Raw genomic sequence first — 25,334 nt, forward strand, 5'->3', positions numbered from 1 at the left:
GTTGTCAATAGCATCAATCACGAACATATAAATAAATATAGAAGAAATCGTTCGGAAATGGAAAGGGAAAAATGAACATGGAAGACAAGAAAGTTTTCTTCATGTTTAGCGTATGCGTGATACGCTTTGAATGTCTCAGATAAAGATAAAGATACTCTGCTCATTTCTATTTGTTCCGCAGAACGAGAAATTTGTTGTCTTTCATATTGGTTTTTACGATTCAATTTTTGGGCAGTTTTCCCTAGCGAGTGTCGGTCCCTGTTTGATATAACCAGACCGTAATTTATACAGATATGTATTATAGATATATATTTGTAAAACTGAAATCAGATGAAATAAATGTTGCCTGAGGTTTTAAACGTTTAATAAAAACAATATTTCATTTGGAAAAAATGTAAGATATGTAAAATTACACATTGATCATTTTGCTGGTCTTGTATCATAAAACGTGTGGCCCGAAGAGCACGTGTCCGGTAGAGATACGTCACTTGTGTTAGGAATCGTTTTATAACCTATCACAGTAAAGGAACGTCCCAGTATAGCAGCCGAAGAATGCCGTGGAAGTTTTTGTACAAAGTACAATTGATCTACAATTGATATTTTCCGCAATACTTATCTGGTGTTCGGTCAGGGTGTCCCATACTCATGATATTTATAACAGTGGAATGGCGTTAGTAAATCAATTACAAAAATTTTCGAGATCAATTCTCGGTATTGCATCAAATTATTCAAAATATACAAGCAACACAACGTTGCCCTTTTTGCAGGCAACAAGAGGAATATCGACCACGCAACCACTTTCAGAAAAACAAGAGTAAGTGATACAAATTTTCTTGTGCTTTCCTTCTTTTTTTAATAGAATTTCAGTACTTGCCTTCCAATATAAAATTGGTGTCAAAATAATAATGCTAATAATAATGTCTAAGAAATTTTTCTCTTTGTAGGAGTATAACATCTAGAAAAATAACATAGTATTAATAGAATAGTATTAATAAGAACAACATTGACAGTGAACAACTAAAAATATAACACTGTTATAAATATATGATATACGAATTTTATTTATGTATTATTAAGACAAGTATATCTTATTTTTAAATTATTTCTATTATCATAAGTGATACATATAATTAAGGTATAATTAAGAGAAGATTAATTGAAGAAACACAAAAAATAAAGAAAATAATTATATTGAAATAATTTTTATCTTTCATAAATATTATTTTCAGAGTAAATATAACGTTTGTTAAAGCAAGTGGAGAGAGAATCAAAGCAAAAGGGAAAGTAGGAGATACTATATTAGACATAGTAGTAAATAATGAAATTGATTTAGGTGGATATGGTATGTTTTAAAGAAGCATAATTTACTTAATTTAAAATAAATAATTTTGAGGTAGAAAATATTTGAAAATTTTCATTTTTATCAAGTTTAATATTCTTATTATTTTTAACTTTTGGTACTTTATTATATAAGTATGTTGTAATCTTAAAATATAATTGATATAGGTGCTTGTGAAGGAACATTAACTTGTAGTACGTGCCGTTTAATATTTTCGAAAGAAGTTTATGATGCACTTCCTGACAAACCAACAGATGAAGAATTAGACATGTTGGATTTAGCATATGAATTAACAGATACGTTATAATCAGTAATATTAATAATCAGTATCAAATCATTCACATTATTAATTCTATTACCTTTTAATATTTTATAAAGTGAATTTTTCTATTTAAATTTATGTAAAAACAGGTTAGTATTGGGTATTTCGAAATCTGCATCTCAATGTAGAATTTCAAATCGCTATCTCTGAATACTACGAAACTGAAATTATAATAAATTTTCATAGTTTTTTATTTATGACCCTATAATCATTACAAATCTATGTTGGAATTAGCATATTTACAATGTTGATTTTCAAATGGATAAATAGAAATCTTATTGTGTATTAGTATTAATTTGTATAGCAATAAATATATTTATTGACATATTCAGTTATATAATATTTAATCTCAGGTCACGGCTAGGCTGTCAAATAGTAATGTCTAAGGAACTAGATGGAATTGAGGTAAGAGTTCCATCAACAATTAATGATGCAAGAGCATAACTGAAATTATCTATAGGTTTTTGAAAATTTGTATACAATGTTATACATCTCTTGTTAAAAAACCCTTGTTATAATTATTAAAATATTGGTATTAAAAAAATATAATAAAGAATCTTGTGTTTAAATGTGAAGCTTATATATATACATATGTTATAGTATAATTGCAATTTTGATATTTGTACATTGCCATTGTAAAAGGCCTATCCAATTATGAAGAAAATATATCTTTTATTTTTAATATACAGGGTGTTAATTTTAAAACGTTCATCTAAATTATTTTCGTTACTATTAAAGATAAGAAGAAATTACTAAGGAAGACTTAAATGGTTTTAAGATGTGTACTTGGTTATGATAAAAAAGACTCTTGTGGAATAAATTTTGCAACTTCTGAAGGATTAGATAAAAGCTTAGAACCTAAAAAATAATTTGAAATTAATTTCGTTTAGATATACTGTTTGATTTCTTAGCTATGGGCAAGTTTAAAAGATCATCAAACTCATGGTCAACAAAACAACAGAAATGTACATGCAATGCTTTTTCGTTTCACAACAAGTTATCTGACACTATCATCATTTTCGTGGCACATGCAACATTATCGATTCAGTATAGTAATGTTTTGGATTAAAACAAATGTCTCGACATTGGAGCAAAATATTTCAACCTTTAAGGACTAAAATTAAAACTTATGAGTTTGTTTATAATTTTAATAGATTTTATTAATATTGTGTTTACTGGTTTATTAATTACAAGAAAGTTTGTAAAAGACTGAAGTTTTACGTAAAAAGTGCAAATATTCTTTCAACAAAATTAGTCAAATCACATCATTATTTATACATATTGTATATAAATAAAATATGCGGAGATATTACTTTACCCTAGAATTAAAATTCAATAATATTGAAGAATCTTATTTATTCAGATTTTGTACATTATCGCTTCTAACCTCGGATAATAGAACAACAAATTAAATATTTTTAAACAAAAAACTTTGTTCCTTTGTTTGATTTCCCTTGCTCGCGTTTCTTAACTACTTAGATATAAAATACTTACGTTTTCGAAAATTCATACTTCACAAGCTACTAAACGCTTTATCTGTTCAGAATAATTTATTGTTTTCTTAACTAGGTACATACCAAATACATCTATTAAGTTGGTATTTCTCATAATTACCAGTACATAAAGCTAAAACACTTTTGTACTATGCTTGTTATACATGGATCTAACAAATAATTTAACTTGTGTATTGTCGTTTGTATATTTTGTTACGTGTAAAATATTCTATTTCTACACTACTTACAAGTTCGATAAAGTGTACATTACACATCGTGAAATTTACATATTTTCACTTGGTTACCCTGCCCAATTCGAATATAATTCAGAACGTATGTGCTATATTTATATATTCTGCATTTGTTTTGTATATTATGTACACTGATCTGATCTTTGTAAACGCGAGTTTTACGATATTAATGAGAAATTTGCCAATTTAATGGAAGTTGTTAATTTTTTCTGGCACGTTTCACGTTAGCAGACATGTTTCTTAAGTTACAGTCGAAAAGTGTTTTTATGTAAAAGAATAGGAATGATCAAGTTATTTTAAGATGACAAGATATTTCACGTCTTCTATTTAAATATAGCGTTAAATTTTAATTCCGTCAATTCGTATATACTCATACATCGAATTTCCTTTTCTCATGTCATTTCTTTTCTTTCATTTCACATTTAATTACAAAGATAAAGTGTAAGTACGTTCCTCATAAAATTAATATCAAATGTCGCAAAATATACAAAAGTAAACTAAGAAGAGGGGTACATATTATTACACAAACTGTCGTTCATATTGCATATGTACATATGCAGTATAAAAACAATACTTTCTAGTTTTTAATCTCTTGTTTAAATAATCCTAATATCTAAATTTGTATCGGTCATTGATTCGATATAACTGCGTTTATTGGAAGTAATTAAGCTATAGCCTGCGCACAAGAGAAGAAGGAACAAACACATATAGTATACACGCTTAAATAACAAAATTAATGTGAAAACTCTTTTGGATTATTTTCAGCCATTGTCAATCTTATTGTCAATACTACATGCTTGAAGTAGAAGGAGGGGTACAGAGAAAAAGACTTTTTCTCAGCAAATATAATCGTTACTCAATTATTTTGTTCAACAGTTTTACAAATCTCCCAAAAATAAACGAGAATACGAAAATACACTGAACATTGTGTGTATGGTTATTTATAAAATCCCCTTGAAATAGTTGCGATCGCGGATCACATAAACAAACGAATCTGTCATTCTACAGAGTACCTTTTTCGGTGAAATTATGCAAACGTAAATGTAACTTCGGTAGAACTCCTCGAGAACTTGTAAGCTTATATCACTCTGACCCAACCAGTCCACTCTAAAGTGTATAATTTATAAAAGGGGATTATATTAATACGCGGAGGATGTGGTAGGTGGTAAGTTTTGCATATGAATGTTTGTTGATACAACGAATGGTTAAATGGAGGTTTTCATGAATGTGATAAGGACTAGATCGAATGTTTTAACACTTATAACTAGAATGCGTATTTTTATACAAGTTTGTAGTTTTACGAACATAATCAAAGAAATAAAATTTTAATCGAGATTTATTTTCTTATATACGTATATTTTAGCGCATTTTATGCATTTTGCGCCATTTGCGTACTTTTCAATTTCGCACGAACGTATAAAGATCAGCAATATAATTATAACGCTTCTTAAAAATGTGAAAAATCCTGGTTTCCTAAAAGCTTGCAATTGATTTCAGAAAAATTTTTATGAACTCTACCAGATAAATTATGGTAACTCTGAAAAACAAAATTTCACGATAAAATGATTTCCGGGTAAAATACACATAAAAGATGATTTAGACGTGTTTGAACGTGTTCGTTTTCTTTTTTAATAGCGATATGTTCTTACCATCTGCCACACGAAGACGTTATGGACCATTGCGCATTCACAAAACACGATGCCAAGGCCTATGAAAACCGACGTAACGACTGCCGGTGTGACACCAATTACCTCTCAGAGAAAAGACATCGACTCCCGACTGTCGGACGCCAACGCCGCGACGCATCTTAGTCCCCATCAGAGATAAGGCCCCAACCCCGACTTTCGGACTCCTTGGAATCCACACCAAACCCCCCAACATCCCCAAGCCAGGGTGTATATAAGCCGAGACTTCATCCAGCCCGGGGAGTTCTCGTTCTAGTTACTGTTCTTGTACAACACCCCTTTCTCTGTTCAACATTATTCTACTGTAAGTGCCAAAGTCATAATAAAGTTCGATAAAAGAGAATTAATAGTTGGGCTGCGACTCAGCTTTCTTTTCTCTCGCAACCCAAGTATCCATTTTACGTGACACCGGCGTCGAATGAAACTGGATGAATGTATACAATATCATACCTGAAAGCATTGTTAAAGGATCATTATAACACGTATGCCATAACAAGCGGGACAAAGAATCAGCGCAAATACATATTCTCAATACATATAATTCTCGAAGCGTAAACTATATACATATGCTTTTCATTGAAATTTTCAATACTAGTCGCAAATTATTTTTCAATTAATTTATTATTTAAGTCTTTATATATCAATTCTCGACGAATAAATTACTTAAATTATAGAGAATCTATCTTCAGACAATAGAGAATTCAATATTTTTGGTCGTTAAGTAATTTACAAATTTCTAAAACGATTACGTTCGAAGTTTTGGACAGTATTTGAAGTTTCTAACATGACATTAAAAAAAAAATAAATAAATTTTATGATATAATTAAAAAAACGTTGTAGTCTATCATAATTTCTATTCCGTCAAATTTATTAAAACGCAGTTTTCTTCTGAACAGAGTCAAAATGTCCGTCTTGAATCGAGTTCAACAGCTTAACGATCGATCGAGCGAATGATAGCTGTGTAAACTAGCATGACACAACGTAAACTTTAGATTAGATCTCGGTCCATCCACCAGCCGTATTCATGCATGACATGAATATTCTGTTTCAGCTCTTTATAAATTAATCTGTTAAAACTTCCCTAAAAGACGATCATTTTTATTTTTCTAAGAAAAATAATGACTATTCGGCGTTAAAATTAACTTTATTTCCATTGGATTTCTAAACTGATTTCATACACTCAGAGATAGTTCACAGTATCTTTTAGATTCATGCCTGAATTCAAGAAAAATTAAACATATAACTTATGTAATAGTATCTTTCAAAAGGTTAAAGTTGACAGAATTGAAGGAATTGGTTCTTACCAGTTAGAAAGACGGGAATGCTAATGAAAAACCCTCCGACAGCACATATCCGGCTGATGGATGATTTTTGCAGGTACTTGTTACTCCTGAAACAGACAAAATTTGAAGTGAAAGTCAGTTTCACGATTCTATGATAATTGAGCGAAATATAAATGTTAAGGAAATTCGAGGATTTGGGAATACAAATTATTGACTATATTTCCCACACAACAGTTATACATCTATATTACTCTCTGAAGAACGTCTTGCACGCACGCTGGTCGCCAACCGACTATCCTAGATTCTTCTAACATCTGGCAACAGTCTTTTGTCTCCACTAAGTCCTTGACGCCCTCTAACCCTTACACACACACTCTCGTGTACAGTGTAAATGTATCACTTCCCTAACAATAAAGGAACCAGTTTTTTGTTTAACAGCCAAGAATCTTTCAAAAATTCTACTGTAATTGATACTTCAAATATATTTAGTCAGACAAGGGATAATCATAATCGCAACGTTAATCTTAACTTTAATTCAAGGATCAAACAGTATCATTATACATATAAAAGTAAACATAAAGTCTATCCACATTATTGTTATTATTATTATTATATGTTATTCTATAATTGATTTTTATTTCTTTATTATCAATATTATTCTATTTTCTATAATGATTCAATTATAGATCTTATTTTTTGTCAATCATATTTCACTGAAAAGATCACTTTGAAAATAATCTAATAGTAAAAAATGAAAAATAATCTTTTTCTACCTTGTCTTCATTTTTTACAAACTCTGTCCACCGCCGTAAACCTATTAAATGCATGAAACGACTAAGCAAAGCTGCTTCACATAATTCCCCGCTCACGCAGTGTCAATTAGCTCACGATCGCAAACGATACTGCTAATTTCCAGCGACCACGAACGATTTCACCGTAATTGCCGGTGTGAAATTTACCAATACGTGCTCGAATTGGTCAATAATGGATAGAGCGCTCTTGCACACACTAATCTACCAACAAATAATATTGACTCAATTGAACAACAGCGCATAGATTAACGGACAAACCGCATGTTCCAAACAGATTTACAATCACGGCAGAAAATACATGCCGTTATAGATGTTTCCTGGTCAAGATTAATTTCCACGCGTTAAGAACATTGTAACCGGAATCTAGGAAGAACTAGCACTTCCTGGAATAATACTATTGTGTCCTCGATGAATGTCTCTCCGCAATGCCCTCGAGTGAGTTGTTTTTGTCTTCGGTCGTACGACGTCCGGGATGAGAATTCGGGGAACGGTTTTGCGCTGCTTTAATACTCGCACAACCATCCATCCATGGGACTGCATCTTTTTAGGAGGACCAGTGATTAATCTTTTCCCACTCATTTTCATCTCTAATTTCTCATGAGGCTAAGATTCCTGCATCTTTTACCATAATAATTTATTAATACTATTAATAAATTGAGACAATTTTATACGTCGTATTTTGCGTTATAAGATGACTTGTAATTTGTAAAATTTACCTGTAAAATTCCTTTGTTTGTTTTACCGAAGCAATAGTTGGCATTTCTATACGACAATAAGAATTTGTTAATACTAATAATTTGTACGGTTATCATGTTATCATTCTTCTAATGGATAGTATATTATTGAAACTTTTTTAATATTGAAACGCGATATTTTTTTGGAGAAGAAGTGCATAGTAGTAAAGAGTTAAATTCTACGGACGTAAAAAGTGGACATAACATTTTCTGTACATGGAGTCGCCTGGCCTAAACATTTTATGATTTCCGGGCAAAATACAGACGAATCCAGCGCTGATTTTAAAGTAGCTTCATCCAAATAAGCCACAATAAGAAATTCCCACGAAACAGTTGCGTTCATCCCCTTTCGAGGTCGCCGACCTCTTTGAATGCGTTTCAAGAGCGTCGTACCAATGAAACTTCGAGTTCTAAACTAATTTCTCAGCCTTTTCCGTTAAATTTAACCTTCCGCGTTAGTGTATTTCGGACGAGCTCCTATTTTACGCTTTCGTCGACTTCACCAACGTAACACGCAGCATCCGCAAGTAAAACTGTCTCTTAAATTTGATGTGACACCAATACACGACGAGAAGAATCACAATGCCATTTTTATTCCACTTCGTTAATTTTTCGTCGTAAGGTTTAGCTGTAAATAGGATTAAAAAAATTTAGATTAACGAGGAATTTAAAATTGATCTGTTAAATCAACAATTTCCATTAGTTGTCAATAGATTTTATAAGCCTCAGATTACTGAGAAATTATACACATTGCAAAATATTTACCATTGGTTACCCACGCTACACGTAAATTTGATCAATCTACCAATGCACTAACACTGCAATAAATTTCTATTGCAACATTCCACGCTCCTTTGCCGCACCTTAAACTCCTCGCTAGATTTATTCCACCTTAAAGTGTCACATAACTCCTACGACACCGATATCAAATCTTAAACTCCACCAAATTCCAGAGAAACTTGATTTCGTCGAAAGTAAGAGATTAAACTTAAAAAGCAATTTATTTCATCTTTAAACTATCCCAAACTTCTTAAATATAATTTATATATATAAAATATTATACACTTATTGTGTGCATTATATATTTCAAGAACTTTGCAATAAAAAATAAAACTTATTACATTTAAGATATGGTTATATCGCACAGGCTCGAATATGATAAAGAGGTTAAATAAATGTCTCGAATCTCCGCAACAAACTCACACAAACCACCTAAAACACGTATACACAATGTGCATTCACTACGAACTCGACTCCCATTCCCTGCCAAAATCACAGGCATGCAGAGTCAATTTCACTGCTCGAGCTAGTTGAATAGGGAAGAAGGTCGAGAGCTGGAGTTAAGGAGCATAGTTGGTAAAGAATCGCGTGCCGCCGCGCCATTAAGATCAAGCCCACGATCTCAACAATAAATATTAGACGGTTCTCTGACCTGCATTTCGCGTGCGACTCGGGACGATTCAAAAACGCGTAAATTTCCCATGAGTCGAATCAAACGTTCGCGATTTATCGCATTTAGGTTATATCGATATTGTCCACGAGTGGAGGCATTCAAACACAGATTGCTTTGTGTCACTCTATCGTAACTGCCCGTAATACATGATAATTTAATTTCGAATTCTTTCGAATATATGCACGTAACGAAAAATTTGTATTGGTTAGTCAATTGCAGACCAACCAGTTGTTAGCCAGTGAAAATAATGTAGATAATAATAGTGAAGAATTAGCTCGAGAAGAGTAAACAAACAAGGCGCCTTAATAAAAGGCACAATGTGGGTCCGCAAAGTGATGGGATTTCGGCGCATGCGCATTGTTTCGCATCAACTTACAATTAGACATGCACGAAAGCTTCATTTCTGCCGCATACATACTTGGATTCGCGTGCATGAAATTCACAAAGTAGGTTATTGCTTGAAAAACAGCTTTAATCGAGCGAAGCTTTTAACCAGACTGAAATCAAGTCTTGGTTTCTTTAGAAATTCAGATGGAATAAGAGAAACCTATTTTATCTGTGGATAAAGGTTAGGCTGCATCGGTTGGCTTATATGACTTTCCGGTGATTTTGAAGGGTAATACGGCGCCGGCGGTCGAGAAGGTAACTTCTCTATTGAACGAGATCTCATTGATCTCGTCTAAGCAGGAAGAGTCTGTCGGCCCTTTGATTTTATACGAGTCTTTCCATTCACGATCGTGCGAGCTGGCTACAGTCGACGACACGGACCCCCGACAAAACTGTCTGAGCCTATTCAAGGCGACGTCAAATAGTTTCACTCGGAGAGATGAATGGAGATAAGAATCACCGGAGCGTCTCTGCGCTTCGATGACAATGATATTTGGTAAATCCTCTTCTTGTTTCTCGTTTTGAAAGAAGGTTGTAAAGAAGAGTGCTACTAGATCGTCTAGGGAAATCACACGGTATATATTGCGTAATGCTATTGATTTATCAAAAATAACAAGAGGTTAAGGAGCTTTGGGGAGGTTGATTCAATTTTTTATAACCTGACATCTCTTTGAACAAATGTCTTAAGAAACGCTTGAATAAAATGTTAAAAAAAATAATAATCTTTTAATGAAATAATCATCTAAAATGAAATCTTTTCCTGTATTTTTAGGCAATAAGATTTACTATATCCTACGCCATAATAAGAATCAAGTTGCTATGAACTGGTATCTCGGAAATTGTAAGAATTCAGAAAATATAAGGAGGCCGGAAGAGGTAAATGAAATCCACAGAAACATTGACCCAACCTCAGCCCAGTTAGCCGACAAACTAAAATATCTCGCTGCCTTTTCTATATTTACGACCAGAACGTGGTCATTAATTGAGTCTAGCGACTGCACCGTAGACGAGTCACTGACCGATGTTGCTTTAATGGATATGCGGAAAATCACGTGTTCCAGGTTCCAGGGATGTAGTTGTTTTCATTTCCGGAGAATACGGTCGACTCGCGTGTGTATACCAATCTATCTGAGGATAGGTGTTCGTTAGAATTACTAACTATATTACTTTCAACCTTGTGATTAAAATTTTTAAACGTCACTTAATAGCAATTCAGTCGAGTAAGTACAAACTTTCAAATGTCCTAATTTTCAAATCTTTATATTTTTTAATCTCAAAGATATTTTATTATTTGCCGTAGATCAAGCTTCGTGTTACCGGTACTGTAACATTACAATCCTACGAGAAGCAGAAAATAGTGAAAAAATCTGACCTAATAGATAGTAGTCAATATTCCTTTGACGCGTCTTATGCGAACCGCAGTTAGAGGAAATGCAAATAAGCTCTTGCGAAACGGTTTGCCGCACGACAAGCCTACGAACAACGCCCAATGCAAGTTCGGTGGGAGTTACAGGAAGAGGGACGTCTAAAATCAACTAGGAATCCCTATTCAATCGTCCAATTTTCGATTCCGGCATTGAACTTCCCGAAGAAAATTAAATACAATTCCGACTCGAGATTTAATTTCAGTCTCGTAGCTAATGCAATCTAATCGCGTTTGCAAGGCTACGCTTCCGGTCAGAAGCCACGCGCTTCGATCGCGTACTTTCCGCATCGGAAGCGTACGCTTCGGTACTAACCGCGTCGATTTTCAAAGGAATCATTGGACACCGGAAGAAGAAGAAGGAGTAAGAATAAAAGCACGTAAACCGGCAGGAAGTCAATCGAGACAAAATCTATATCGTTGAAAGTCGAAAAAAGACCCGAATTTAGGCTACAGTACATATTCGAATTGAATATATTCAAGGTTTAGATTTTCTTCTCCTGAAAATTATAAACATAAATGAGTCGACAAGCGATCTTGAAAAGCGTCTGTTCCATCTAGATTATGTAAATTGCGTGAATTACCGTTAGCCATAATTCATAATATATCGAAAAAGCGCGCTTCTTCTCAACCACGCTTTCCCCTACCAGCACCGACATTATCGGCAGATCGATAAGTATCAAAATACCACAAAGATATTAATCTCATCTTTCTTCTAACCGCGAAAAAATGCCGCGCAAATGATAAAACAACAGATCAGCCAGAAACATCGAATTCTCCACGCTTCCTACTGCAAGAAGAAAAACAAAGTTATTTGTGTATGATGGAAACGTCTTTGGACGATGCTCTTGTCACAGACGAAATTCGAGCAGCTGTATATAACAAACCGAAATTCCGAACGCCTTATCGCGTGTGACCGCCCGGTCAGCATCCGTTCTCAGCCGCCTGAGTGGCATTCGATCACTCCAGCCGTTCTCCGAATTTTACACTAAGTATAAACAAAACCTTCTCCCACTCCAACGAATGGAAGAATATAAATTCTCCCTTCAAAATCATCCAGTCAGTCTAATAAAAAAATTCTTAACTAATCCAAATATCGAAAGTACATCATCGCGAACCGAAAAAATTGTATAAATTGACTAAAAAATAAAAAGAACTTTATCTCCTTGTCGGAAATTAACAAGTTCCTTACTTTTTACCTTAATTTTACACGACACTCTTAAGCGGTCGAGTGCGCGCGAGAATAGCATCGCGGATCGGCATTTCCACGGTGAGGATTGTAAAATGGTTACGCAGATGATGGATCATACGCATGGACCGTAGAGACTATCGTGAATGATGGATCAGACACACATACGCGTTCTTCGCTCTTCCGATATTCTTCGTAACAACTGCTGCGACCTCGTCATTGGAAACGATCTCGGGAAATTCAATCGAATAGCGAGGAAATTTATAGAAAGCTACAGCTGTGTTCGAGTATTATTCTAGAGAAAAGTGGTTAACTCTATGAGACTAACGATACAATACGTCTCAAGATAACTTTTAGGAAAATGATTGTACCTTTAAAATTCTTTCGACACTTTTCGGTATATTCTTGTCATTGATTCTGAAAGTATTTGATTAATTTGCTGGTTAATAGGAAGTTGGTTAAAACTGAAGTTAGTTAAAGAAATAAGTAAACACGAAACCCGTGGATACTCTAGACATATGATTCTACCTGCACGCGACAAAAATATTCATGATCTGAACAAGGAAAGAAGTGTTGTTAGATTCGCGTCATGCTGCAAATGAAAGATTTACAGCTCGAACCCAATTATCTGTTACATTACATTCTCGGGCACGTGTAGGCTGAACGTCATGATATATGAACACAAGTATAGAAAGAACAACATGGATATTTCGCGCGAAGAAAACGAAGCTTCACATATACAGTGTATAACCACTCGACAGTATTTGCTCACGAAAAATACGAGTTGTTAAAGTCTAACAAAAATTACGTATACAGTGGCAAAGAAGAAATCTGTTATGCCGTTTACTCTTATTTCTAATTGACAGAAAGTCGTCAACGAACAAAGAGCGCTTTTTCTTATTCTCTGTACCTTCGCGATGCAATCACAGAAATTCTCCAAAATGCTTCGTGTCGACTAAACAAAGAAAAAAAAATGGCAGCTGCTAAGAGCAAACTACCTCCGGAATTTTCTTCGTTTCTAAGTGAACCAGGAAGAAAGAAGGGAAGGGTTAATGACGCCGAAACTGAAGGGTGGCCACGGATCGTTTGAAAGGGGCCACGACAACCGTTACGATTCAGTCGCACCTGTTCCTCTTCCTAGGTTACCACGCCGAACCATTGCGCGCTTTTACGAGCGTTCCCGCGATAGTTTCCTGGCACTTGCTCGTCCTTTCAACGAAGGGTCGATCGGTTAATTTAAACTCTCGAAGGCTTTGTCCAGTCGGTAACATCGATAAGCTTAAGTCGAAATACGGATTTCTCGTAAATTCAGAATTTTATTGCCACCAGGATGTATATGGAGGCGACAGATGAAGAACACGATGTAAATTAGATTTCTTGCTTTTATAGAGAAGCAATTTTTAAATTGAACACCAGTCGTCGATCGGTTCTGTAGATCGTTTTTAATAACAAAATAAATTTGGTTAGTCCATAAAGGTTTGTTCGTGTGAATCTTCCTATAGATCATCCGTAACGTAAATACCGCTATAACCGGCTGCAGATACATTTTCCTTGAACATGTGGCGGCACTTGACAGTAAACTTCCCAACAGTTTACGTCGCTTGACGCACGACACAAAGACCCTATACCTGCGGACAAGATGATTGCCAGATGTCGATACATTCGTACCGAATATTTCCAGCTAGCCTAAGGACCGCTATAAATCTTAGGATTTATTTTAGCTAAGGTCCTCCAAAGAGACAAACAGTCTTTGTTTATCAGTCTCGAAGTCGTCCACCTACCACGGGGACACACGAGAAATCTGCTATCTCTCACATACGACGCTGCCCGCTAGCAACACCCTCTCAAGGGCAGCTAGCATCCTTTTCCAACGACCAACACGAATTAGCCAATAAACATTAACGTACATTTCCCTCACTTTCCGAACCAAAGCTTTTCTCAACGAATCCGATGCCTTCGCATCCTTAGACACATCCCAACGAGTCTTCCTTCGCAGCAGCATCGCGACAAAAATGTCAGTCTATTACCGCGAGTTACCGCAGTATATCACGATCGTTATACTTACACGGTTCGAGCCGAATAATTATCTAAGCTCTCGACATCTCGTGCAATCATTGTCCGCACTCGCAGCGTATCTCGAATCGTAGCTATCCAAGCTCTATCTAATAACCGCGCATTCGCGAACCGAATACAATCGCGAATCCTGCATCAAGTGTACTCATTGACATTAGAGTGAATAAACATTTATCGTTCAAGAAATCTGAGTTTTCCTTCCGACCCTATCACGACATACCACCTCAAACAAATAAATCAAAATCGTAAAGTATGTTATAAATAAAATCTGACTTCACGAGGTGTTGATCCCTCATAAAAGAAGTCTTCTATATCTCGCAGATGATTCATAACATGATGTCTACTTTAACTTGTTCCTTATACCTCCTTGTCGAAAAAGTTAATAGTTTACAAATTCGAACATTACATATGTGACGGAAGAAAAGAGAGAGAGAGAGAGCGTTTCGTCCCGGGACTACCGGTGGACTCGTCAGTAAGGCTATGCCCGGTAGTCCCTGCCTTAGACGTAGAGCGAGTCTCGCTAGGTGCGGTATTTATATATCAATCGCTCGTATATTCGACCACTAGCGAGTTAGACAGACAGACTCGTTGTCGTCGTAGCCCTCTAGTGTTGGCGGTTGGTACCCGCGGCTCGACCTGTCGGCGTCCTATTGATACCGATCCGCCACACAGCCTCCCCCTAGCGCTATAGCGTGACCCCAAAGCTATATAGCGCGATACAAGTTAGAGGGAATGGCTCGTCGTCGATGATGGAAGGCTGATCGTCGTGGGGACGAGGTGGTTGTCTCTCTTTCTCTGACGTGCTGCTGGAGGTGATGCCCATGAACTATTGCAATGGCTACATCACTTCCTTGGCTTGGTCGTCGTCTCGTATCCGGTCACCTTGCTTGGCGTGTTCGTCGTCGGTGGTTGGCTCCTTTCCTGACTCCTTCTCCAGAGGTGCGTGTTCGTCGTCGGTGGTCACCAATGAGGCGGATGAAAAGAGAGAGAGAGTTGTGCGTTTCGTCCCGGGACTACCGGTGGACTTGTCAGTAAGGCTATGCTCGGTAGTCCCTGCCATAGACGTAGAGCGAGTCTCGCTAGGTGCGGTATTTATATCAATCGCTCGTATATTCGACCACTAGCGAGTTAGACAGACAGACTCGTTGTCGTCGTAGCCCTCTAGTGTTGGCGGTTGATACCCGCGGCTCGACCTGTCGGCGTTCTATTGATACCGATCCGCCACACATATCTATATAACATCGGCCATTATATTTGCCAAACCAAATTTGTTTTCTTGTAACATTCTGTGATTAATTAATGCTACAACAAACTTAATATAGAGTGTCACGTGCAAAATTTGCACGATAAATCAGATGACTACGATACAATCTTCAAATACGATCGTATCTTTCGTATACAAATTGATAGTTTCCACCTAACTGACAGATTTTTATACCCTTGGAAAAATAACGTCTTGACGAACAATTCACGCCAATCAACGCCAAGAATGAATCACGCAAATTCTACTGGAAGTCCTCTATTCACTTTTTCGATTTATCATCAGCTGCAAACATCAAAATTATCGGCTGGTGATTGGGAATTAATCGAAAAATAAATTACAAGCATTGAGACACGCGAGTGCCCGTTTCTTTCTCTATTTTTCTGTCTGCTTGTTGGAATATTAAGGCGCAGTCACGGCCCGCCAAATTTATTCCCGTTCCGTAGTGCCCTGTGTCGGTGAAAAAATTTGAAATGCCGGATTCGAAGGCGTGGAATGCCAACAGCCACGACAGAGAGCCCTCTTCTCTCTTTCTGGTGGAAAGACGAACGGGTGCACGCGTATGCTCGGACGCTCTGACGCACGAAGAACCGCCCGTGAACAGAAACCAGACACGCGTGTAACGTTAAACCGGGCCGTCGATGAAAAACGAACAAGACTTTCGCGACCGATGGGCGTTTTCAATGACAGATCGAATCGTTCAGTTTCACGGTTCGTTCGGGGTCACAGTAGCGTTCATCTTGGCATAAAAACGCGCTAGAGACGATTTCTCATACATTGGTTAAAGTTGATATGTGTTTCGGCGAATTGTCGTTTGGAAGAGCGATACACCTAAAGAAACGCACATATTCATAAGAATCTATGTTTCGTATTCTTTGTATCGATATCTTTATTTTTATTGGTCGTATCATGTTCGATGTGATAGTTGGTTTTTTAGCTAGTGAATTAACAAGATTTAATAAGAAATTTAGTACAAATGCTCCATGCGTCGTGTTTGACATGTCGTTGTTAAACTCTCATTTATAGGAAATTCAAAGCTGTATTTTCTCACCCAGCTTAAACCTTACGAACTCTTTTCACGCGTTTCACCCGTCATTGAACGAAACGATGTAAACGTTCATCCATCCACGTCATCCAATTAACCTGTTTCCCCAATAAGTCGAAATCCGCGATCGAAACGTGAGATCGCGAAGAAAAATGCGCGCCTACTTTAGGATCGCGCCATCTAACAACGAAAGAAGAAAACTTCGTGAGCCAGCAACTACTTTGTCCAAAAGTGGCTTTATTCGAAAAGTCTGCTGTTCAGCGTGTTCGCGCCAGCAGCACCAGAGATCCCTTATCACGGACCATTTAAGTAATGAGCCGGCACTTAGCAGCGCCGCTTGTCTTTCATTCTTCTCGTGTCTCTGTGATCGTCGTCGCCGTCGTTGGTGTCGTCGTTGGTGTCGTCGTTGGACCTGTGTCATACTTCGGCTTTTTTTCCTTTCATCCTCGCGTCTCAGACTCGGTAGCGTGGTACGGAAGGAGGGACGGGCACCGAGCTTCGAGTGACAATGAGAAAGCGAAGAGGAACGGCCGTCTACTACTGGGACCCACCATTAAAGTTTGTGCTTCTTTCGGAGCACGTCTGCACACCCCAGGGCTCCTTCTCCTTCGCTAACAATGCCACTTTGCAGACTTCGCAGTTATCTTCAGCCGGACGACCTTCGGCTAAGGCTTCCTAGCTGGCGTGCACCAGAGACACTGACCGAGAACCCTCTTGCTTTTGGTCTTTCGTTGCCAGTTGACTCATTCATAGGGAACACCATTGTCGGAGAATTAGTTTCAGAACGAAGGAGAATTGTTGGTGATCTTTAGTTAATTTAGAGCGGAAGGTTTCGTAATTTGTAATTTGTAGTTTACAACAGAAATTCCTATTGTTTATTAGGGAACTTATGCCGCAGTTCCTTACATTTGAGGGAGGTCTATGGTAGAAATTTTTATGGTAGAAAAATATCGTAGGAGTCAGCCTCCATTATTAATAATACGGATACAGCTGTGCATATTTTACTTTGTAATTTTAACACGAAAATATCCAGTGATCTTCGGAGTATTTGAAAACATTTTGGAAACAATTAATTTGTTAACTGCGGAGTTTATTTCCTTACATTTGGGGAAGGTCTATGGTAGAAATTTTTATGGTAGAAAAATATCGTAGGAGTCAGCCTCCATTATTAATAATACGGATACAGCTGTGCATCTTTTACTTTGTAATTTTAACACGAAAATATCCAATGATCTTCGGAGTATTTGAAAACATTTTGGAAACAATTAATTTGTTAACTGCGGAGTTTATTTCCTTACATTTGGGGGAGGTCTATGGTAGAAATTTTTATGGTAGAAAAATATCGTAGGAGTCAGCCTCCATTATTAATAATACGGATACAACTGTGCATCTTTTACTTTGTAATTTTAACACGAAAATATCCAGTGATCTTCGGAGTATTTGAAAACATTTTGGAAACAATTAATTTGTTAACTGCGGAGTTTATTTCCTTACATTTGGGGGAGGTCTATGGTAGAAATTTTTATGGTAGAAAAATATCGTAGGAGTCAGCCTCCATTATTAATAATACGGATACAACTGTGCATCTTTTACTTTGTAATTTTAACACGAAAATATCCAGTGATCTTCGGAGTATTTGAAAACATTTTGGAAACAATTAATTTGTTAACTGCGGAGTTTATTTCCTTACATATGGGGGAGAGGTCCATGGTAGAAATTTTTCAGGAGCGCGAGTAACCCGTAAAAATATCGTAGGATAATTAATTGTTAATAATACGGATACAGCTGTGTATATTTTACTTTGTTATTAATTTTAACACGAAAATATCCAACGATTTTCGGAGTATTTGAAAACATTTTGGAAACAATTAATTTTTAACTTTTTAAAGTTTAATTTCAAAAATGCCTCTATGGGGTGAGCAGGTAAAATCAAGCAATAACGAATAAACACGTCGAACGTAGTTAAGTGGTTAAGAGCACAAGAAGACAGTTCTTCGCATACCCGTCGACACTCGGACTATTCCTTCTAGCTAAACAGCTCTCTAGGAGAAAATCGAGCATTCCAATTCAGCAGAATCTTGAATTGTCTGGAAGCCCCGGAGGCAAAGCAGGGGAAACAACCGTTGAGCGAAAGGACGAGGAAAAGAGAGAAAGAAGGGAAACGAGAAGCGTCCGGTGACGTTGCAATTTTAATCGTCCTCCGGTTATCTCTTCTGGGCACACTGCGATAGTGTGACACAACCGGTAATATTAACTTAGCAGACAGCTGTAAAAGTTAGTCGTGGTGATAATGTAGCATAAAGAATGGCTGTGTCCTGTGTCATCGAACGATCGATAAGCCGCTAGTTATCAATGTCCAAGCTAGATCTATTGTTCAGAAAAGAAAACAAAGGATGGTCGACCACAGAAAACGGTACACTTTCTTCCCTAAAGGCCATTCTGCCAGATGTGGTTAATCGAAGCAGTAGCTCAGATGTAAACTGTCCTCTTCTCTTTACTCTTAGTTAACCAATAGTTGGGCGAATCACCAGAAATTTACAACAGGGGCCCCAATCGGTGACCTGGAAATTCTGGGGCCTGAATACCTGTCTAACGAACACCTGTCTACTTCGATCAGTGTTTGCGTTACCGTTGCTTACCACCAGCCAAAATAAATAATTACAAAGCATGATTTAACACTAACTCTACCAGGCCTGGTCAAAAGGCCGTGTTTCAACATTTAATTTAGAATTGTACAGTCATTGTTGTTTCTTCTCTTCTTCTAACTTTATGTAGATTCTTACGTTAACAAAAATTGAGAAATTGATTAGTCGGATAATATAAGAATTTACATAAAGTTGGAGGAAGAAAAGAAACAACGACGAACGCACAATTTCAAATTAAATTTTGAAACCGGTCATTTGACCGGGTTTAGCAAGGCTAGCGTTAAGATAATAAATTCGCACTCTTATAAACCGATTTATAGAATACTGCTCCCACTATAGTAAAATGAAATATACTATAAATAGATGAAGAATTTCATATGTTGCTTAAAAACGTTTCTCGCAAAGAACCAATCTTTAATCTAAATATATATATATCCAAACTCCGGAATATACTCTGCCCGTTCCCAAATCTCATTCTATGCTAATTTGATTATCTGAAATCGCAGTGCACGAGTTTCAAGATCGACAGCTAATTTCGTCCGTGTCCAATCTTCATTATTCTCTTCTTCTCTGTTATTTGTTCTCGAAACAAAAGTTACGATACGTCTCTGTAGTTGCATACATTACAATGTTAACGGCTCGTTCTCCAACATTTCGAACAGCTTGAACAAATCTCGTTCCAATGGCCTGCCAATCAAGCCTAGTTGTGGAATAACGCAACACGTACAATATCAGCCGCATCTTCGTAGTTTGGTACATTAAAATAGTCAGTGGAATATAGTGGCATAGATTTGACTGCGAAATCCTGGGACACTCTATATAAGGAAAGGACCCTATCAAGGGAAGAACAAGATTCGAGTAAAACCTGATCGAACAGTAATATTCGTTGGAAAAACTTGTTAGATGGTAATATTTGCAGGAAAACATCGTCGCACAATTACGGTCACAAGGGAGACATGGTCACACGGTAACATTCGCAAGAAACTTTAATATGCCAATCACGCACAACGTCTGGATGCTTTAAGAAACAATGATCTTTCTATCTGCCGAAGAGCACACGACATTTTCCCACGCGAATCAAACTCGCCACGCGATAAAAGACCGCCACTGGCCAAAAAACTGAGCGAAAGAAAAAGGACGGAATTAAAGAACCAAAGAGAAAACTCAAAACGGCGTGTCCGTTGAGGGTAATCACAGTGTTACGACCGTTCGCGGAGAGACGCGGTCGCGAGGAAAACGCGTCAGCGAGAGGCGTAAATTCTCGCTACGATTCGGTGAATCGACGCCGCGAAGTAGTCGTTCCCCTGTTTCGGTTAAGATAACAGAGGTGGTTAAATGAATATGACACAGCAGAGTAAGTTATATTTCACCGTTTATTCCAACAACTTATAACGAAGACAGTTACGCTGGTGCGTATGTACGAGATGAGTGAGTGACTGATCTACGGGTGTGTATACCCGGTTGAAGGATGTTGACCGTTCGAAGGATGTAAAATCAGTACTGTCTTGGGAGACGATGCTGTCTCGGAGGAAAGCTAAGGATGGGTGTGTCTAGCGCACGGGACCATCGGATTTGTTGGTGACGATTTTAGTTAGGAGAGTGAGGGAATAGGCTTCGTTGTTAATTGGTCACACGAAGGGTCTTAACCGCCCTCGAAAGAAAGTGGTTAGTGGGAGGAAAGTTGCAGCGTACGTGAGAAAAACTAACTTTCCCTTGTCACGCCGTGGTAGACAATAGTCTTTGGAAATTCTTCGGAAACAGACGTTTGTTTGGTTTGAAGGACCTTTACTAGGAAATCTATGAGATTTATGGAAGGTACTTGAGACTGTTGAGGGTACGCAGTGAGTATCCGAAGACATCTGGTTGCCATCTTGCCCGCGGTGTGTGGCCTCGGCTAGGTAGAGTGTTACGCGACGTAACACACAGTGATTTGGCCGACGATTTCGGCCAATCTGCATAACTTAACGCGCGTTTCCATTCGCTAGTAATTAGAGTCGGCGATGCTTACTTTGTCTCGGTCGGCAACGAAAAAGATAAAAAAGAAATCCGATTGACCAACGATAAGGGAACTTCCGAGCAGAAACCACAGATCCCATCTCGAGGAGTATGTATCGTCTTTAACGAGCCTTATTTTCGCTTTCGAGTTGCGTGTCACGGGAGGCGAGCATATCTATATTCCCTTTGTAACTTGATCTGCACTGCACTGTGTGTATTCGATAATATTTTTCGCGAACGTGCGTGCTGAATTTGCTGGGAGAATTATTAGGTAAAACGGAGAATATTGCAATTTCTACACAAAGGGCGTGTCACGATCTTTCAGCTTGGTCACAAATTAATATAGCGTAGTCTATATAAAAAAAAATCTTACTAATAAAATTATTATACGATTTCCTGCGTGCACGACGCTCGAGGAATAAACGAAAGTGTAATTTTCATTTTCAAGGTTCGCGTCATGAAACATACGCATTTACGGATACATCTCACTACACAGTATCGTATTGTGATTGCAGACACGTGTTTGATCAGTAAAAACGGGACACGCGGTCGGTGAACGCTTGCACGTCAAGTACAGGATGTGAATTTTTGCGTTTCGTCCTCCAGGCCGCGTGAGAAGAAACACTAGACAGGCCTCTGATATATCGCACGGGATACGGGACACTGCGTTTGTTCCAGACGCACACAGATAGGCCACGCATGGACGAATGAGAACTTATATTCCGGCACAAGGATAATGATTGAGGATAGCGTCGCCAGATTATAGAAATTAATGGTAATCATCGTTCGACCGCGAATTCCCAGCTACCAGGAAAATGCTTATTTTTCTTTTCTTTATCAATACCTAAGTAAGTTTGAAAAGTTACATGTACAACAGCAACAATGTAAATATGGATGCTGTTGACATTTAGGAGGGAAAATGTGGATGACTATGAGAGTCCTCTTTCCATCATATGTATAGTTCGGATTAAAGGATATTTGTATCTCAACGTTTATTTGCACTTTTAGAAGTTTCTCTTTGTGTATTTTGTTTGACTTCCGAATTTTCAAAGATAACAGTATCTTAAGGATACAAACTTTAAACGTATATATTTTTCACACCTTGTTCGACCTTCGGGTTGAGTAAAGTACGGATTATGTACAAAGGTATTTAAAGCGTTATGAATCACAGATTTACCCAGCGTGGTATAAAACGAAAACTCTACTCACCAATGTCCTTGATACGAAGTCTTGACGAGTTTCACAGTGAAGAGGAACTGTATAGCGCACATGAGGAGACAGCAGAGGTTTAGGGAGAGGGCGAGTGCGCACAGCGCTAACGTCACCTCGTAGACAATCGTATACTCTTTCGGGCTGATCAGGCTACTCGGCGTCACCGTTAACGGTGAGATCTTCAGCAAGAAGATCAACGAGAGTAGCGCCAGTAACAACGACACTAGACACAATAAACCCAAACTGGTCAACGTCTCTTTCGCGCTAACCTCGTGGTCCTTGTGATTCCTTGACAGGGACGACGACCAGGAAGCGTTCAAGGAGTACGCCGTGGAACCGGGACCGGTTAACTGTCCCCCGGTAGTCGTACCCTGAAGAGCAGGTGCAGGCGAAGGTGTCGCCTGACTGGGTAATCTGGACAGTCTCGAGATATCAAAGCCTCCATTCGCTTTAGGTCTGCTGTCCTGGTGCAGCGGCGCCGGGGATATCACCCCCAATGTAGTCGACAGATTATTATTATTGTTATTGTTATTCCCACCGGCAACAGGACTGACGCTGTTCACAGAATGCTTCGACGTGGACAACGTGGACAGATTAAGAGCGTGCGAGTGATTCAATCGTTGAGAAAGATTGTTCACGCTCAACTGAGAATGATTCAAAGGGTGTCTGTGAGTGGAAGATGGCGTGGTGGCAGCCTGATGCACGTTGGCTCTTTGATGGACCACCGAGTCGTAAACGTCGATTCCCCATCCTTGGCTTCCCCCTGTCGTTCCACGAACGTTGCTGTTTTGGTTGTAATGATGGTGTTGCTGTTGATCCTGTTGGTGACCAGAATGATGGTGGTGGTGGTGGCCGCTGTGCAACGAGCCCGAGCTCGCCTGGTAGTCATTGTGCTGGTGCCTGGAGCCCGCTGACGACGGTTGCCCCGTCAGGATATGCTTCAGCATTACTCGACGCTGGAATGCCTGAGGAAGACTGCGCTTCTTCCTGCTCCTCTACATGGCGCTACGCGGGACTCGCTTCTGAGCACGTCTTTCTCGTTGGAGGTTTCTTCTTTCTTTTCTTTCCCAGTAGAATTTTTACACAATTCTTTCTCTCTTTTATCATTAAATTACCTTTAATTCTTAACGATCTTTAATCTTTGTCTCTTCTTTCCTATATATATATTTTTGTTTACTTTTCTCCGTAGCGAATTTTGTCTTTCTGACGCGGGATTAGGTTCCTGGACTTAGGGAGTTGCTACACGCCAGCTCCACCATGGCGACGGCATTCACTAGGCAGCCTACATAGCCACCTTTCAGCTCACGCTTCGGGATACTTTTTTCGCTGAGATTCTCCGCGATAAGGCATGAAAGCAGAGACCACCGTCTGCGGAGGCATGATTATTCTATTGTTCCTTTTAACGAGTAATCGTTTTACTCGAGTCCTCTTACTAAACCGTAAGTACAAAAGACTATTATACTTAGATAGGTACTTGGTCTCAAGAACCAACTTATTTTGGTCTTTCGATTAAGTTCTTAATTAAATGCTCAATTAGATATTCATAAATATATCTTCATAATATTTCCCTCATCTATTTCTTTGACATTCTAGCAACCTCGTTAAGACGTCCGCCACTTCAACTTCTATCTACAAGTGGCAAAAACTGAAGCTGACCTTCTTCATGGAGAAACATGCCGGAAATGGCATCCGCACGTGTAAATAATTATACTCAGTGTCCAGGTAGTTTTTTCGATCATCCGATAGAAGTCGTTTCTGTTTTTCAGAGTTCGTTCACGCCTCCAGAATGTAAAAATATCCAAGGAAGTACCATTAGGAAGCAATGAAATTCAGAGCTTCTGTGGTTATTCCTTTTTCTGATTGTTTCTTTTCTTTGCCCAAAATGGATGATTTCTATATCAAATTGTTTATTTGTATTTTTTTTTTAATATTCCTTGAGATTTTCAATCAACTCGATTTCGAATTTTTTTACCACCCGATCTTCTGGTTGACGTCGTTAAGAAAGAGGAACGAGTGCACAGGAAGCATGGTCGGCGTGAGCATGATTAGATCCGGTCTGCCCGATGACCTTGCCAGTGATAATAGCGGTTCGTTAAGGTGGTTGCAGTCTTGGTTTGCTTCTGTTTCGATTTCCAGCGAACTCGTCAGCCGGCATGGCTTCCGAGATGCTCCCCCTGAAACAAGTCGAAGGGAAATAATTAATGGACTCTCTGTTCGATTGTACGTGGATGACAAGCTGACCGTAAAAAGAAATATACAAATACGATTAGAAAATATAATCCGAACCCCTTTCGGTTTGATCTGAAGGTTTCTTTTTCTAGATGGAACCAAAGATTCTTATCTGGTTTATGGTGAGCTAAGGAACTCTTTGAAAACAGCATTTATAACTTTCGAAAAAGAGACAGGTATTTCTTGCGCGAACAATTGAATAATTAATTCGTTCTCTAAATATCCTTATCTGTTGTTCCTAAAATACATAATGATTGGAAGCTTCTTACGGGAAGCGCAATCAGCCGCTGATATCATTGAAGTCGAAACGCCATTAAAACCATATTACGATTCGCATGCGACATGCTCCATTCATGAAAACACAAAAGCAATAAACAAGTACAAATCAACGAAATAAATCCTCCGAGAACGAGACGTTACAGGAATTATACCATTGCGAGGATACAAAAGACTTGCTCATGAGCTACTTCCTTCAAGTAGTCGAGCGGTGTATTTTCCGGTCG

The 25,334-nt window shown here is 38.0% G+C and overlaps 3 protein-coding genes across 6 annotated transcripts in view; 1 reads left to right on the plus strand and 2 right to left on the minus strand.

The window, feature by feature from the left end:
• Positions 1 to 25,334, minus strand: part of LOC126876480 (omega-amidase NIT2-A-like) — a 53,736-nt gene that overhangs the window by 18,705 nt on the left and 9,697 nt on the right. The window lies entirely within an intron of this gene.
• Positions 55 to 2,347, plus strand: LOC126876476 (adrenodoxin-like protein 2, mitochondrial). 4 transcript variants are annotated; one of them, XR_007694218.1, is made up of 5 exons: positions 55 to 814; positions 945 to 1,135; positions 1,230 to 1,342; positions 1,507 to 1,750; positions 2,015 to 2,347. XR_007694218.1 is itself a non-coding variant. In XM_050639327.1 (4 exons), exons 1-4 carry the CDS (start codon positions 666 to 668, stop codon positions 2,103 to 2,105), a joined length of 486 nt encoding a protein of 161 aa, XP_050495284.1. In that variant the 5' UTR covers positions 64 to 665; the 3' UTR covers positions 2,106 to 2,347. The 4 variants fall into 4 exon arrangements, 1 of the variants encoding a protein (XP_050495284.1); XR_007694219.1 differs by having other exon boundaries at positions 945 to 1,081; XR_007694217.1 differs by lacking the exon at positions 945 to 1,135 and having other exon boundaries at positions 64 to 814.
• On the minus strand, positions 5,434 to 23,557 carry LOC126876472 (serum factor response D-like). Its single transcript, XM_050639318.1, has 3 exons — positions 22,600 to 23,557; positions 6,395 to 6,480; positions 5,434 to 5,540 (listed from the first exon to the last, which is right to left on the minus strand). Exons 1-3 carry the CDS (start codon positions 23,547 to 23,549, stop codon positions 5,434 to 5,436), a joined length of 1,143 nt encoding a protein of 380 aa, XP_050495275.1. The 5' UTR covers positions 23,550 to 23,557.

This window comes from Bombus huntii, unplaced genomic scaffold, assembly GCF_024542735.1.
Source record: "Bombus huntii isolate Logan2020A unplaced genomic scaffold, iyBomHunt1.1 ctg00000076.1, whole genome shotgun sequence".
In the NCBI taxonomy this organism is placed as follows: domain Eukaryota; kingdom Metazoa; phylum Arthropoda; class Insecta; order Hymenoptera; family Apidae; genus Bombus; species Bombus huntii.

What these genes read in the sequence shown, in the direction of transcription:
- LOC126876476 (XM_050639327.1), top strand. Translation starts at nt 666, where the DNA reads ATGGCGTTAGTAAATCAATTACAAAAATTTTCGAGATCAATTCTCGGT. An exon ending in CCACTTTCAGAAAAACAAGA is followed by an intron (nt 815 to 1,229) that starts GTAAGTGATACA and finishes TATTATTTTCAG; the next exon opens with AGTAAATATAACGTTTGTTA. An exon ending in GCATATGAATTAACAGATAC is followed by an intron (nt 1,640 to 2,014) that starts GTTATAATCAGT and finishes ATTTAATCTCAG; the next exon opens with GTCACGGCTAGGCTGTCAAA.
- LOC126876472 (XM_050639318.1), bottom strand. Translation starts at nt 23,549, where the DNA reads ATGCTGAAGCATATCCTGACGGGGCAACCGTCGTCAGCGGGCTCCAGG. An exon ending in ACTTCGTATCAAGGACATTG is followed by an intron (nt 6,481 to 22,599) that starts GTGAGTAGAGTT and finishes TGTCTGTTTCAG; the next exon opens with GAGTAACAAGTACCTGCAAA. An exon ending in CATTCCCGTCTTTCTAACTG is followed by an intron (nt 5,541 to 6,394) that starts GTAAGAACCAAT and finishes CAATGCTTTCAG; the next exon opens with GTATGATATTGTATACATTC.